Source organism: Pungitius pungitius, chromosome 11, assembly GCF_949316345.1.
Source record: "Pungitius pungitius chromosome 11, fPunPun2.1, whole genome shotgun sequence".
Classification (NCBI taxonomy): domain Eukaryota; kingdom Metazoa; phylum Chordata; class Actinopteri; order Perciformes; family Gasterosteidae; genus Pungitius; species Pungitius pungitius.
Genome location: NC_084910.1, coordinates 16,305,630 through 16,319,678, shown reverse-complemented (window position 1 = coordinate 16,319,678; position 14,049 = coordinate 16,305,630). Strand labels below are relative to the sequence as shown.

The 14,049-nt window shown below is 46.1% G+C and overlaps 1 protein-coding gene across 1 annotated transcript; it reads right to left on the bottom strand.

Moving 5' to 3' along the window:
* Positions 1 to 1,829: 1,829 nt before the first annotated feature.
* On the bottom strand, positions 1,830 to 13,047 carry xrcc1 (X-ray repair complementing defective repair in Chinese hamster cells 1). Its single transcript, XM_037454947.2, has 17 exons — positions 12,572 to 13,047; positions 12,354 to 12,446; positions 11,591 to 11,698; positions 11,324 to 11,482; positions 10,710 to 10,787; positions 10,199 to 10,322; positions 9,872 to 9,987; positions 8,998 to 9,142; positions 8,692 to 8,914; positions 7,835 to 7,951; positions 5,391 to 5,472; positions 5,188 to 5,278; positions 3,899 to 3,947; positions 3,330 to 3,454; positions 3,070 to 3,160; positions 2,918 to 2,993; positions 1,830 to 2,556 (listed from the first exon to the last, which is right to left on the bottom strand). Exons 1-17 carry the CDS (start codon positions 12,620 to 12,622, stop codon positions 2,449 to 2,451), a joined length of 1,836 nt encoding a protein of 611 aa, XP_037310844.2. The 5' UTR covers positions 12,623 to 13,047; the 3' UTR covers positions 1,830 to 2,448.
* Positions 13,048 to 14,049: the final 1,002 nt, after the last annotated feature.

Sequence of the window (14,049 nt, the reverse complement as noted above, 5' to 3'; positions counted from 1 at the left end):
TATTTCATGTGCACGATTTTGTTTCAAGTTGGGTATATTTTCCAAACCCATCAACATAAACAGTTGATTCTCCACTTTGGCTCATTTGAATCAGACTAACTCATCTTAACTTAAGCGGCAGACTCACCCAACCCGGTTTTCAGAATTTGACCTTGCACGCCCTGTTAGCAGATCACGGGTCTCTCGCTTAAATTTGTAGGAGCATCTGAACAAGTGGAAAATGTCACAGCTCCAGGGGCCACTAATCTTCTCATTAGGACAAAAGCAACAATCCCAGTTAGGCTCGAGATCAGTCTGTTCATCAGTGCTACAATATTGAAAGCAAATGACCTTTCACTTTCGAAGCAGAAGCGTAGAAATATAGCAGTAGATTAAATGACCAACTGAGAAACTGCATTTACAGTAAAAAGAAATATATATTTCCACATCTTTTGGTGTACATTGATGTCTCTAAGGTCCTCGCATCACTTCTTCTACTCCAGATGTTGGTGCACGAGTGCCTGTTCAGCGAGGTCACCGCGTCCTTGGACCATCACCATTTAATCGGCTCATCGTTGAGGAGGACAAACCCACCGGCCCGGAGGAAGAAAAGGGACCTTTTCTTGCATTATTCATCCCTTTTCAAGTCAGAAAAAGAAATGGTTCCGTCTCTTCCCTGTCTCCAGCTCTAACATCACGGAGAGAAGGTGAGCCTCTGCATGCGCAGCAGAGACGGAGGGTTAGCAGCTACTACGTGAATAAAGACTGTTGCTGTCCCATGCTGCACTTTGTACCTTTCTAAAAGAAAAACAGCGTTGAACACGCCGGGAGCCAGAGACCCCGAGGATTCCAACATCGGGAGTCAAGCAATGTTTGGCTCGGCAGTCATACCCAAGGTCATCGCCACCATTCATGGGGGCCATAAAAATGCAAAGAGGAAAGGATAAATCTGAGTAGAGATCACGGTGACACGAATTAGACTGAAAAGTCTGCAGTTTGCACAAAGTCGACTTGTCAAATGGGACGATTTGAAAGCGGCACAGCAGCAGCCTCTCCGCCGCCATGGCGACAGATGTGCATTTAGATGAAATACGCTTCGGCATCGGGACGACGGCCTCAAGCTGCCGTAAATCCTGCCGCTTCCACACCCAGAGGGCTTTGACCTCGCACTCCCCTTCCTGCCACACGCCAATCAGCGGCAGGTCTGGGATCGCAGGGAAGCGGCACCAACGCGCTTTACACTTGGTGGAATCTGTGTGAAGTGACGCTACGCTCCTTTAAAAACATCATCAGGCCTATTTTAAATGTTCTTCATCCCCACCCAAATCATTTGGCATTAATGGCTTTGAAATATCATTTTTATGATATGAAAATAAACTATACTGCATATGGAAGTTATTTATAATGAACATGCTACATGTGTGTATATATATATATATCTATATATATATATATAGATATATATATATGCAAACATGCGGCTCCCCTTTGGGCTAACGGCCCTGATTCCAACCCTTTCCATCTCTCCTCGTGTCCACATCCCAGTTTTCTAATCCCCCCTTGACTGAAGAGCAGAAGCCCCGGTGGCTCCCGACGAGACGAGAAGTAAACTGGAGAGAAGGACTGGGAGCCGGAATGAAAGGCAAGAGAGCCCCTGTCTCCCCGCTGTAAACAGAGGAAGAGGATGAAACAGTTTGATGGATAAAAATGACAACCTTTAATTGAAAAATGTAGGCTTTTTTCTTTTCTTTCCCCCCCAGACAAAATAATTAAGTCGCACAAGAACAAAAAGACGTTGAAGATGAATGAGCCGTCTTCAGAGGCCGCGTGGCACAAAACGCTGACATCTGTCCAGCCAGTCCATTTCTTTTATTATTAATTAGTCAAACATGAATAAAAGCCAAACTCAGACTCACGGAAATTTCGAACGCACAGAAAGCCATTGCTTTCCCAACTAGTGAAATATAATAAAAAAAAAGTAAAATGAGAAAAACAGAACAGAATCCATTCATTTTCATTGGGAGGACTCAGCTATCCCGGCTTATAAAAATGAAAATGTCCCTTTCCCCCTGGCCTCCTAATGGTCTGCCTGCTCACAGCAGTCAGAGTCTTATCAGCCGGCGGCAGCTGATATCTCATCTCACCCGCAGCCCGAGGACGCCGAGGGAGCAAACTGCAGCACAGGAAACCAGGGAGAGTGGGCTTTATCACTAGAGCTAACAATAATAATTAACGCTAACCACATGCTAACATTTAAACTCAGCAGACGCTGTTTAAAAAAGACGTTTTCCCCGTGTGTTTGAAAAAGCCCTGAGCACTGAAAACATTTTTCGAATGGCCGGTTTTAAAGTCCGCCCGAAAGGCATTAGAGAACATTTTATTGCTTTTTGTTAAGTGTGAAGCGGAGAATCCGGGAAAAAACAAATCTCCACGACGTCCCCTGATTGGTCGGGACACGAAGCGCCGAGTTCAGGGCACCACCGAGTAGGGTTGATACGGCAGAATCTTTTGCCGTTCGTTGATTGAATAAATCCATGCTGGCTTAACGAAGTTCAGATTGCCGTTCTCCATCAGCGCCTGAGGGGAGGGGGGCGGGGGGGGGAGGGAGCAGAGAGGCCACGAAGTTATCTCGTTGAATTACAAATGCAACGATAGGAAAGCGTATAAAGGTTTTGTGGGACTACAAAGGGTTATCTTGTTTTAGTCCTTATCTGACCCACAATATCAAAGACTTTTTACAAAAAGAATATTTTCACCTGGAAGGCAGAAAAAAACAAAACTTTAATTTGCTTCTATGCAATAAATTATTGTACCTCGCATAACCAACTGCCTAAATCTGCTAAGAATTCACCCCCTGCTCCCCCGCAATGTTGTGGCTTCCTAAAAAGAGATTTTCACTTTGCCGCTACGCAGAAAAAGAAGCAAAGACCCAACTGACGTCTTCGAAGGAGTCGTGCCACCCTTCGCTGGTCACCACGAACTGCACCTTCTCCGTCATGTAGTCCTCGATCAGCCTGCGGAAAAGACAAAGACGTCAGAACCCAGACGTCTCCGCACCAACCAAAGACGTGACGCGCGTTGCTTCCTCACCCGTTAAAGGCGACGATGTATCGCAGCAGCAGCCGCCGCTCGTTGTTGGGGAATTTGCCGTAGAGGAAGAAGTGCTTTCCGCTCAGGAAGTCTGGAATGCAAGAGGCGACCAAAACAAAAAGAGTAATCACAGGTTAAAAACAGGGGCCGCAAAGCGCCAAAGAAAACAGCCCAACACTGAGAGGCAGGAGGCCTTCCGCCCGGGGGGGGGGGGGGGGGGGGGGCAGACAAAGGACAGGAGGGCAAAGGGGGAGACGGACCTGGTAGCTCGGGGATGGGATGATCCTCCTCAGCCTCCGCGTCGGTGTTTTCATCCGTCGACCCCCCGTACGGGTCGTCCTGCTTCCCCGCTGCTGCTTTCTTCTGCCTGCTCTTGTTCTCCACCCTGTCGCAGGGGGGGGTGGGGGGGGGGGGGTCCATCGTTCAATGTTTGCCTCACACAAGAAGCGACCTCGCTGTGTTTTTACGTCTAGACACACACACACACGCGCCATGCAGGGTGCCAGCCGGCCTGCAGTGAGCAAGCCGGGGGGGGGGGGGGGGGGGGGGGGGGTCCGGGACCCTTCGAGACGCAGACAGGATCTGATTGAAGGACAGGCCGCTGTGACCCCTGAGCCCCCCCCCCGAGCTTTGAACTCGCCTCTTTGATCCGAACACTTGTGTCATTATGAATCACAAGTTCACTCGAGGGAACGTGGAACTCCAGATTGTCCGGTTTGGTGGGTCATCTAGTTTTTTTTTTTTTGCAGCGTGGCAACAAGAGAGCAGAGGAGGAACAGACCGGGTAAAAGAATATATCGTGGGAAGTAAAGCGGTTTGTCTCGTTTACCTCTGCAGCTCGTCCTCCGTGTCCACGGCCGACTCGTCATCACCGGCTCCTGGGACAGAGAGCAGTTATGGGTCAATGTGGTTGAGAAGTGGGTAGTTTAAGATGGAGTTTAAGATGCTTATCGGTGACCTCATCGGCTCCCTGCCAAACACGTGTCCTTGTATGGTAAACTACCGACAGCTGGCCCTAAACTTAAATCAAATGAACTACGACGCAAATCATTAAACGCGCTTCATTTATTCCTCTGCAATGTTTTTGAAGCAGCTCAGTGTCGCTGATATTACAACTGAAAAATGTTCAGTGTTAAAATGCCGGATGAATCCACATATCTCTGACCCACACCCACACTCATTAGCAGATAAAAAAGACGACGTGCTGCTGGGACGGGAGGAGGGGGGGTGTGTGGGGGCGGGCTCTAATTAAGACACCGTCTGCCCGTTATGTGTTCGTAGCCACATTGATGCACACCGGCACTTGGGGGGGTCTGCATTAACATAGAAATGAGAATCATGTACAAGTCCCTTCACGGTGATTGCATGTCGCCTTCATTCCTGCCTGCCCTGCCCCCCTCCACCCCCCCCCCCCCACTTTTTAGACGGGGCTCGGTGTAAACTCATCCCTCCTTGGTTGCTTCACAGCGAAGCTCTGGTTCTGTTCAACGCAAAGGGACCGTGATGTCGTCCCCCCCCCGGTCTCCGCCTCTTTAGTTAGAAACACTTCCCGCGAGTCACAGCCGCAAAACATTCACCTCTTGGATCTTCAGGAAACTATTTCACTTCCCTTCTCAAACTAGGACTATTGCTAGTTTTAGACTTTTGATCATCAATTACATTTTTATGGCTTAAAGCGAAACCACTTTATAAATATATACACATTTTCATATATACGCGGACAGCGATTTAAAAATGCGAATGAATGAATGGGAATTAATCAAACAAAAGAAGGTACAGTCAGTCTTTGTTTTTGGTATCAGATGAAGCCAATCTGAACTTGTTCTTTTTAGTTAATTTATTCTCAAACTCCATCTAGACTCTAAGTGCCCTCTTTGATCTTGCCTGTCATTTTTCATTTTCCTCCACTTCAGCTTCACAATAGACCTTCCTCCCCTGTCCTTACACCCATCTGTCTGCCTCTGCAGATTAAATTCAGCTACAAATCAATCGAAAGGTCTTTGTAAGGCATGAAGACACGTCTCCACTATTGAGCTTCCCTTTTCATCCAAATAGTTTCTGCAATACGCAAAAAGACTGTAGAGTGAAAGTTTCTTTTAAAATACTTTGGACTCAAACCTGTTTCCTCCACATCCGTGGAGCCGGCGTACTCGTCGTCTTCGCTCCTCTTCTCCGGGGCCTTCTTGGGGGTCACCTGTCTCTGCGGCATCTGCAAGAACATCCCGGGCACAGCGTTAGACAAGCGGACTGGAACAAAGATTACTCGTTAGATCATCTCGTTTAGGCTCAGTTAAAAGTAAGAAAAAAAAAAGGAATTCCACCTTTGTGTTGACTTCCTCGTCACTCTGCTCGTCCACTTCCATTTCGCTCTCGGAGCTCGACTCGGCTCCGTCCATCAGATACCTTGAAGGAAGACAAGGAGCGAGGCGGAAAAAACGTGTCAGGACGATAAAAAGCCGGAGGCGAGAGGAACCAAAAGCTTCAAAGGGAAAGCAATTTTAACAGCAACAATGTTTGTATTCCAAACACTTTCTCGGGACACAACTCTAATCTACTGCAGCAAGAAGAGGGGGGGGGGGGGGGGGGGGGGAAGCAGTGATAAATTAGCCCCCCAGTGACCCCCCAAAGCCCCTTTTCTCAGTCCCTCTCAGTTAGAAGAAACTACTTTTCCTTTTCTGCTGTTGAAAACGTGATCCAGTGAACTTCCGTGATCATTGCACCACATCGACTTTAACATTCTTATGCAGCAATGGAAATATGTAGATTTTTGAGCATTTCAAAAATCAGCTAAATCAATCTGTGTATAAATTAGTCGGTAGCACACGTGCATTTTTTTAATGTCTTGCACACAAACTTGTAAGAATGTGGCAACGGAAAAACAATGAAAATGTTTTGAATAAATTGCGGGCGATGAATGATTTTGGTTATGAGACAGATTTCATCAGAGCTAATTGTTTTTCATTTGCATATATTGTTAAGTAGATGTGCATTAGCACTGGGGGTGTGATGAAGACAATCTAAAAAGGCTTTGTTGTTGTTTTTTGGAGGCAGAAAACCATGGAATCATGTGCCTGTGTTTCTATTTGCAATGGACACATTTATTGGGTCGAGAACCAAAAACATAAGTGAGAGATCAAGTAAAACGCGGTAAAATGGAACAATGTCACAGAAAGATGAAGGGGGTCTGCTGTTAGCAGATGATGGAGGCGTCTCTAAAGATCTGGTTCAATGATCTTGATCCACAATGAGTTCTCCTGCATCATCAGTTCCTAAGTGTTAAGAGCAGAGAGTCCAAACACCACCGTAGGAGTGGAATTAAATCAACCCACGCAGCTGACATTAGACTGACCCGCGGCTCACTCGCTTCATAACACTCAAGAGCCAGCAAATTGGAAAATGAAGAGGGACACTGTGGGAGCGGCGGGGAATCAGTGGAACCGGTTCAAGCGGCAAACATTCTTTGTTTTAAAGTGCTGTAAGTTGAATATATTTATGTTTAAAGAAGACCTCTGAAGGCGCCACACTGGGCTCAGCAAAAAGTCCTAAAACCCAAAAATGATGAGACACTATCCGATCGATGACGGGAAAGCCTTGTTAGTTGCAGCCCGACACTTTCACACAATACATGTTTTTTTAGAGGGCAATTAGGTTTTTATTCACCTAGATCTAATGCAGAGTGATCACACAAGCTATCTATTTTCCCCAATTCCACTTGGCATGTTCCAACAAAGCCCAAGTTTTAATGAGAAATGGGTTGAATTATTCAGCCCAATTGTCACGGGATGTTGTAAAGCTACTCGAGTGCTTTCTGCTCTTCTTTCTCTTTATCTGGATTCTCACTGATTGGATAATAGAGAAGGATCCACGGGGTTCTTGGCTGATTCAATAGTTTCTTTTAATAAATATATAATTGTGTGTGTGTGGCTGGAGCTGAAGTGCATTTGCCCTCAGTGAGCCGTATTCCCCCCCCCCCCCCCCCCCCCCCCTTCCGTGCATGATGGAGCGACAGTTTGAGAGTGCTCGCATTTGTTTGGCCACTCGTCTTCATCAAAGTAAGTGGTCCCTTTAATTACCCATAGCAGATGCAGCCTTTAAATAAAGGATACATCATCAAAGCTGCACACTCCACACACACGCTGCACAATAGCGCTGCTGGGCAGGGGAATGGATTATTCCAGCAACGACCATGGAGGGGGGGGGGGTGGATGTTCAACACCGTCATGAATTGACTGAGAAAGGCGAGGGACGACGAATTTGTCAGTGATTCATCAGTCAATTACTTATTTGATTTGTTTTGTGAATGAAACAAAACAGAAAACCCACAATGCAAAAGCATTCAATTAATCGCCGTACGAGACTGAGAGAAAAGCTGCAGCTCGGCGCGTGGTTGCATGCAGCGCGGCGACTCCGACACATCCAGACCAGCGCGAGATGAGTACTCGGGTCTACATTATTCAGCACGGAATGTGCTGCTGCAGCTCCCCGTGTAACGAGGCCCCTAATTAGCGAGCTGCTGGACGCGGCCTGCTGGGATCCGCGCTCGCAGCGGGCGTCAGCTGCTCAAGGTCACGCCGCTCCTCGCCGCAGGGGCGGTTTGGGCTGCTCAAATCAGCGCGAGTTGCTGTGGACAAACTGTCACCGCGTGGAGAAGAACGGGAATCCCAGCCAGCTGTTTCCGGCTGTTTGGTGGTCCGATACGGGCTCCAGTGCGCTCGTTCAGCGGCTTTATTAAAATAAATCACCAAATAAAATCCTCCCCGCTTACTGTTTGCAGGGGAGCTTCTGTCTCCTCTTATGGCAGTCCATTACCCATTCCTTCCGTACGATGGTGCCCCCGGCGGATTTCACCTGGCTGTACTTGGGGGTGTTAGCGAAGGCACAGCTGCAGATTAGTGGGCCAAAACACAAACACACACAAATAAACAAACACGGTTACGGCACTGGAGAGAATCTGACAGCAGACATACAAGGAGCAATCAAAGTGAATTACTCAGAGCACTAACAGGGCTTTTTATCAGGCAATCTGTGCAACGATAAATAACCAACTGCTGATAAAAAACCTCCTGAGAGAACATCTCTGCAGCTATTAAGCGACCAATTATTATTGAACCTCACAATAAATAATGTCAATAAAGAAAATGTGGTTGTTGGCGATCCGGTTTCCTCAGATATTCTGCAAAGAAACATCTCACTGAATGTACTGAAGAATTTATTCTTTTCATTATGCGCTTACCATTTGCCAACATCACGCAGTTTCACAGCGTGCACTGTGGCTGTAGCTCCTCATTTTTTGTCTATACTTCGCCTCCCAGGAGGCTCAGTCCTTCCCAGTTTTGTGTTGCCTGCAGCAACAACTTTTTTTGATGTCTTGGTAATATAGGAATCTCATTTTGTGACATATTTTCATCCGATAACTGGCAGAGACGTTTAATTGCACCATCTTTGTGATGACAGCGTACTGTACTGCTGCCATTTTCTTTGAACTATTTGTAAACGACAACGACAGGGGGCTTGTGGATTCTCTGTATGAACGGCGCGGTGCAAAGTGTCACAATACCAAGCGCTGGCCGGAGGAGAACAGCTGAGTCGTGGATTCGTAGACGGGGAGGCGAGGACACTCACATGAGGTGCGTGGCGTCGGGGGTCCAGTCGGGTCGATATTTACCCCCCATGTCCAGAGCCTTTTCCCTCAGCTCCCCCCGGAAGGGGTTCTGGAAGCCGCTGAGGACAAACACCACACCCTCCATTATCCTCTTGAACGGGACCTGCGGCCCGCTGGCTTTCTGCGGTTCGGGTTTGGCTCGGCTCTCCCGCTTCTTGTCGGCAGACTTCGGTGCCGGCGAAGCTGTGGGGGAGAAAGCACAAAAGTCAAAAAGGAGGAGGAGGAGGAAATTGCAGCCTGATGAGATCTGGGCGCGGGTGTGTCACCTTTGGCGGCGCCGGGGCTCGGCTTGTGTTTGGGGGTCGCGGCTTTGACCTCGGGCGACCCGGCCGGACTCGTTTTCTTCGGGGGCGGGAGGCCGGAGGCGGACTGCCGCTCTTTGCCAAACTCAAATTTCCTTTTCGCTGGTGGCTACGAGGAAACAATCATGAGTCTTTTCACAGAGGAAGAAAAGCACCTGTGTGTCTGAAAGGGGCTTCAAAAGAGACTGAATGGAGACCATTTAAAGGTCAACCGCTGGTGAGCCATCTGACACTAAAAGTCCCTTCAGCCGTGCGAAAACAATGATCCTACAGATCTGAACATTTTATTACATTTTTAAAACGTTTTTATGAAAACTGGAAACAGAAATGCAATTACTGGGGTATTTTTTATGCTACTTGCGGATGCAAAAAGAACGTTTGCTCTCAGTCTTTTTTTTTCCCTGTTCCAAGGTCAGAGTGACGTTGAAGTTGATATGGATTTATTTGGCAGGAGTGAGTGGGCTTAGGCAGAATTATACTCATGCATTTATATCCAAACCAGGCAATTTCAGAGCGCTTTTCTTTGTTGAAGAACACATTTCGCTCTATCAATTGGATTTTACAAAGTAAGCTTTTGAAAAACACATTAGGCGAGACACCTGCTGTAAAAATCAAGAACAGAGTCGATTTTTACACTGTAATGTGGAAATACATTTTTCATACACCTCCTTGGGTTTCTGAAACCTCCCATTAATTCTTATTGAAGGTCAAAATGCTGAGCTGAATTTTTCTTCATCCTGAAACTTTCTTTACAGAAAGGCTATTATTTAAAACCTCTAGTCAAAAAAGTTTTGTGTCGTCTAAGTCTTTCAGAGAATGACGACGGTGTTGTCCATACCTGGGGCGAGGCGGAGCTGGAGGAGCTGGAGGAGGGAGCTTGGGCCGAGGAGTGGGAGCTGCCCCCCGCCTGCAGCGCGGCAGCAGCGTAGCTCAGCTTCTCGCTCTGTGGAGACACTGAAGGCAGAAAGGTGCTGCTGAAGGAACGAAGTAGCTCGACAAGAAGGAACTCCTCACACACCGCTCCTGGCACACTCAAAAAGCTTTAAATGAACTAAAGGAGTGCTCTCTTCTTTCTAATCATTGTGATTAGCAATTAATTGTTACGAGGCCATCAAAGTGTTTTATTGGTCTTCAGCAGCAGTTAAGTTCGAATGGATGGATTTACCTTTGGGTGGAGTACTGGACTTTGTTGCACTGTCGCGACTGAAGAAGAGACTGCCCGGCTGAAGGCTGGGACTGACTGAGGGAGACTCCTCCTTCACCCGGAACTGTCCCAACTTGGTGAGTTTCTGCCACAAAGGGAGGAGGAGGCCGTTAATACCAACGAGTGGGCGCAGGGACTCATTTGGGTCAATTTTCCCCTTGATCTCTAATACGGTAAAAAACTTTGATCTGACCAATTATTTCATATGTTATAAAGGTGCTGCACACACTGTTCTATGGTGTAAATATAAATATTACGTGTCCAAGTGGAAGTAAAGCAGTGCAGTTGATCTTACAAAAACATGCACAAATAAAAGGTTTTCCCATGATTCATCATAGAAGCAACGCCTTAAAATAATGTTTTGTGAAGTATTTTGTAATTTCATTAGAATGTTGTTGTTTTACGGTGTTTATAATATCATCATCGTCTCGATTGACAAAGAGCAAAAAACCTGGAGTTTTGCAGGACTCACCGGGGAGGCTGTTGTAGGAGGATCGTTTTTGTCAGGCGGTGAATGGAACTTGACAAAGGCCAGTCCGTATGCTATGTTCTGTAAAGGACACAGACACATTCATCCCAGTCCTAATCTCTCAATAAACAATGCTCATTAGCAGACGAAAACTGAATAATAGGAAGGACATCCATCTTTAAACAAAATAAATGTATTATTATTTAGAACTAATACAATTTTGATACTATTTGTTTCAAAATATCACAAAAAAGGGTCCCAGTAAGACAAATTCCTGATTGAAGAGAAGCTAGTTTCTACCTTTTGCCTAATACACGTCAGTTACTCCCCCTTTAGTTCATATGGGGAGGTTGGAAAGACGAGTTTACTTAATCTCAAAGACACACATCGGCTCTGATTACCTGTCTCGTCGGGAAATAAGCTTTATTTTGGTTCTCATCTTAAGTACTAAATGCAACATCTAAATCTAGATGTGGTGGCACCTGTCAGTACCATTCAGCCGTACCTCTGTATGAAAGAGGTGCTGTGGGAGTATAACTGAAAGGTTTGATAACTCTAGAAGCTAGATGGATGTGTCAGTTTGCCCTGTATTTGTAATTCCAGTGGCGCGGCCTCACCTTGGTGTACGGCTGGCTACACACAATTTTCACTCGGTCCCACTTTTCCTGTGCGGAGCTCTTCTGCAGCTGCGTCGGCCCGAAGAAACGCACCCGGTTCATGTTGGTGCCGTTGCGGCTCTCCGTGGGGGACATGAAGGAAGACGTGACCAACAGAACCTGCGCCACAGCGGCATCAAAGTGAAAAGATCGAAACACAGGAGCAGAGAAATGACAATAGTCAGAAGCTGATACACGTTGAACTTGGTTTAGTTTGCAAGAACGTACCTCATAGTCCTGGTCTCTGACAGCTGAAGAATTCCCCACCAGCACCTCGATGAAAGCTGACCCTTCATTTCCAATATCGATGCTGTGCACCTGCTCCTCCTTCTCCAACTGTGGGACGAACGAAGCAAGTTAACAACGCGGCTATGAGAGTAAACAAAAGACTTAAAGCATCCAGTCCCTGCTTTATAACACGATCATGTCAAGGAAATACACCCATCCAGATGTTGGAATAGACCCACTGCTCCTTACTGATCCAATAATTTGCTTTTAGCATATTGTGTGTAACTGAATGATTGATGCTTAAAGCCTCAGGCAGGAGGAGAAAGAGACAAAGCCAGGCGGAATGTGTTAGGACACTGTCCATCAGCCTTGGTTAAAAGCTTTGTAGTTGCAGCATTTTTAATAAGATTCAATAAAGACGCAATCTACTTCTGCCTAATCCTGAAATAATAATGAAGACATTATGGAGATATTCTGTGATTAAAAATAAACTGGATGGATTTGTATGGGAATGTTCATGGCAAGTTGCAGAAGATTTTAACTTGAAGGACATGCAGTATCCCCAAAAGGACTGAAATACGTCAACAAAAGGAGAAGTCAACATTTTCAATTATTGCAAATGTACTCACACTTTACACACTCGACTTCATAGCATGACAAAAACAACGTGGGGAAGATTGGATGCACACGGAGAATTCTTTGGTTCCCAGTAAAATAGATTGAAGCACTAGTGTTTGATTTGGGTAAAAAGACCTGAGGTTACCTGCAGGATGACCGATATCTGCTTCTCCCCGGGTCTCGCTGCTTTCCACTTTCTGTAGGTGTCAGAGCTCAGCAGGTTGTCCGCTTTGTGGGTCTGTTGTGCATTACGACAAGAAGTGAGTGGAGGTAAGCTCACATCATGCATCTACAAAGCTTGCTATCAAGACATGGGTGGGCTTTTTTTTTACAGAAGCCAATGCAAGTGAGAAGAGAACTTACAGTGTCCTCAGTGCTGCAAGACACGACGTGTTTGAGTCGGATTTCTGGCATGTTGTTGTTGCTCCTGAGCAGCTTGCAGATCAACTAGCCGGCTGAATCGGGAGTCTGTCGTAACACTAACCGATTTAGTCGGCAACTAATTAAACATATTACACATAAAGTGTCCTTTAGTGGCTGTAAAGGTAGTCTGACAAAACTAACGTAAATTGACTTTACTACCACGTCGGATAACGTGTTAGCATGCTAGCAAACAATAGGCAGAGTGAACTTTCCCTGAATGGCTTGAGGATTTTAACACACCTCAACAGCTGTTACGCGCAAACTGGTGTAATTATTACGTGTATGAAGAAAAGACACTTACTTTGGCATTACGTTTAATATAGAAAGACATATATTAATGGTTTTAATTTTAAGTCAAACGTGAATGGAAGCGAACTCATATTCCCACCAAAAGCCTGTGTCGTGCTATGACGCATTTCTTGTTTCCAACCAATGAGAAAGCTTTTCGCTCTTCTTCTGCAGTTTCATTGCAGCGGAGTCACAGTTATATCGCCACCAAAGGTTCAGAGTGCGTATATCACTCTTAAATGTCTATATATAAATACATAAATATAGTACCAGCCAAACTCCCCCAAAAAATAATAAAATATTTGTTGGAAAGAAAGAGACGAGGATCCCTTTCCTGGAATGTGTACAGAATGAACAATGTAAAAGAAGATTTTTTACTAAATCTCCACACCAGAAATAGCACATCCTCACCCCTGCCATTACATTACATGTCATTTAGCGATGCTTCTATCCACAGCGACTTACAATAAGTGCATTTCATGGGGTCAGCTCCCACTCCTTCATGGTACGTGAGCTCCAATGTATTCAACTGGATGCAGGCAGCCACTGGTAACCAGTCAAGACAGCGGAGGAGTGGAATAGTCTGGGAGAATTTAGGAAGGTTGGAGACCAGTCGAGCTGCTGCATTCTGGATGAGCTGCAGAGGTCGAATGGCAGTAGCAGGGAGACCTGCCAGGAGAGAGTCAAGGCGGGAGATGACAAGAGCCTGAATCAGTACCTGCGCTGCCTTCTGAGTGAGAAGGGGTCGTATTCTCCTGATGTTGTGGAGCGTGTACCTACAGGATTGTGTTGTCGCTTCAATGTTGGGATTCAGGGAGAGTTGGCTGTCAAGTGTCACACCAAGGCTCCTAGTAGTCAAAGTGGGCGTAAACATAGAGATGCCAAAGTTAACTGTTAACCTCAAGCCGGTAGTGGATAAAATCCCAGCCAATGATCCAAATGCAGCTGTTCTCCTTCTCCTCCACCTTGTGTACGAAATGCACAATGGACCCAACGATGCTCCATACGCTCAAAAGCTTCACCTGTGCTGGGTTATTTCAGGAGAAGGCTGCTTTTTCCAAAGCGGCTTACAACGAGTCAGTAAACACAACACTAGATAGATTAATTGAATGCTTGTTTAAATGGACCTA

Bases quoted from the DNA above. Each gene is read 5' to 3' on its own strand.
- xrcc1 (XM_037454947.2), bottom strand. From the start codon at position 12,622: ATGCCAGAAATCCGACTCAAACACGTCGTGTCTTGCAGCACTGAGGAC. The intron at 12,447-12,571 runs GTAAGTTCTCTT...AATGCACAACAG, and splicing joins CTTGCAGCACTGAGGACACT to ACCCACAAAGCGGACAACCT. The intron at 11,699-12,353 runs GTAACCTCAGGT...TTCGTCCCACAG, and splicing joins AGATATCGGTCATCCTGCAG to TTGGAGAAGGAGGAGCAGGT.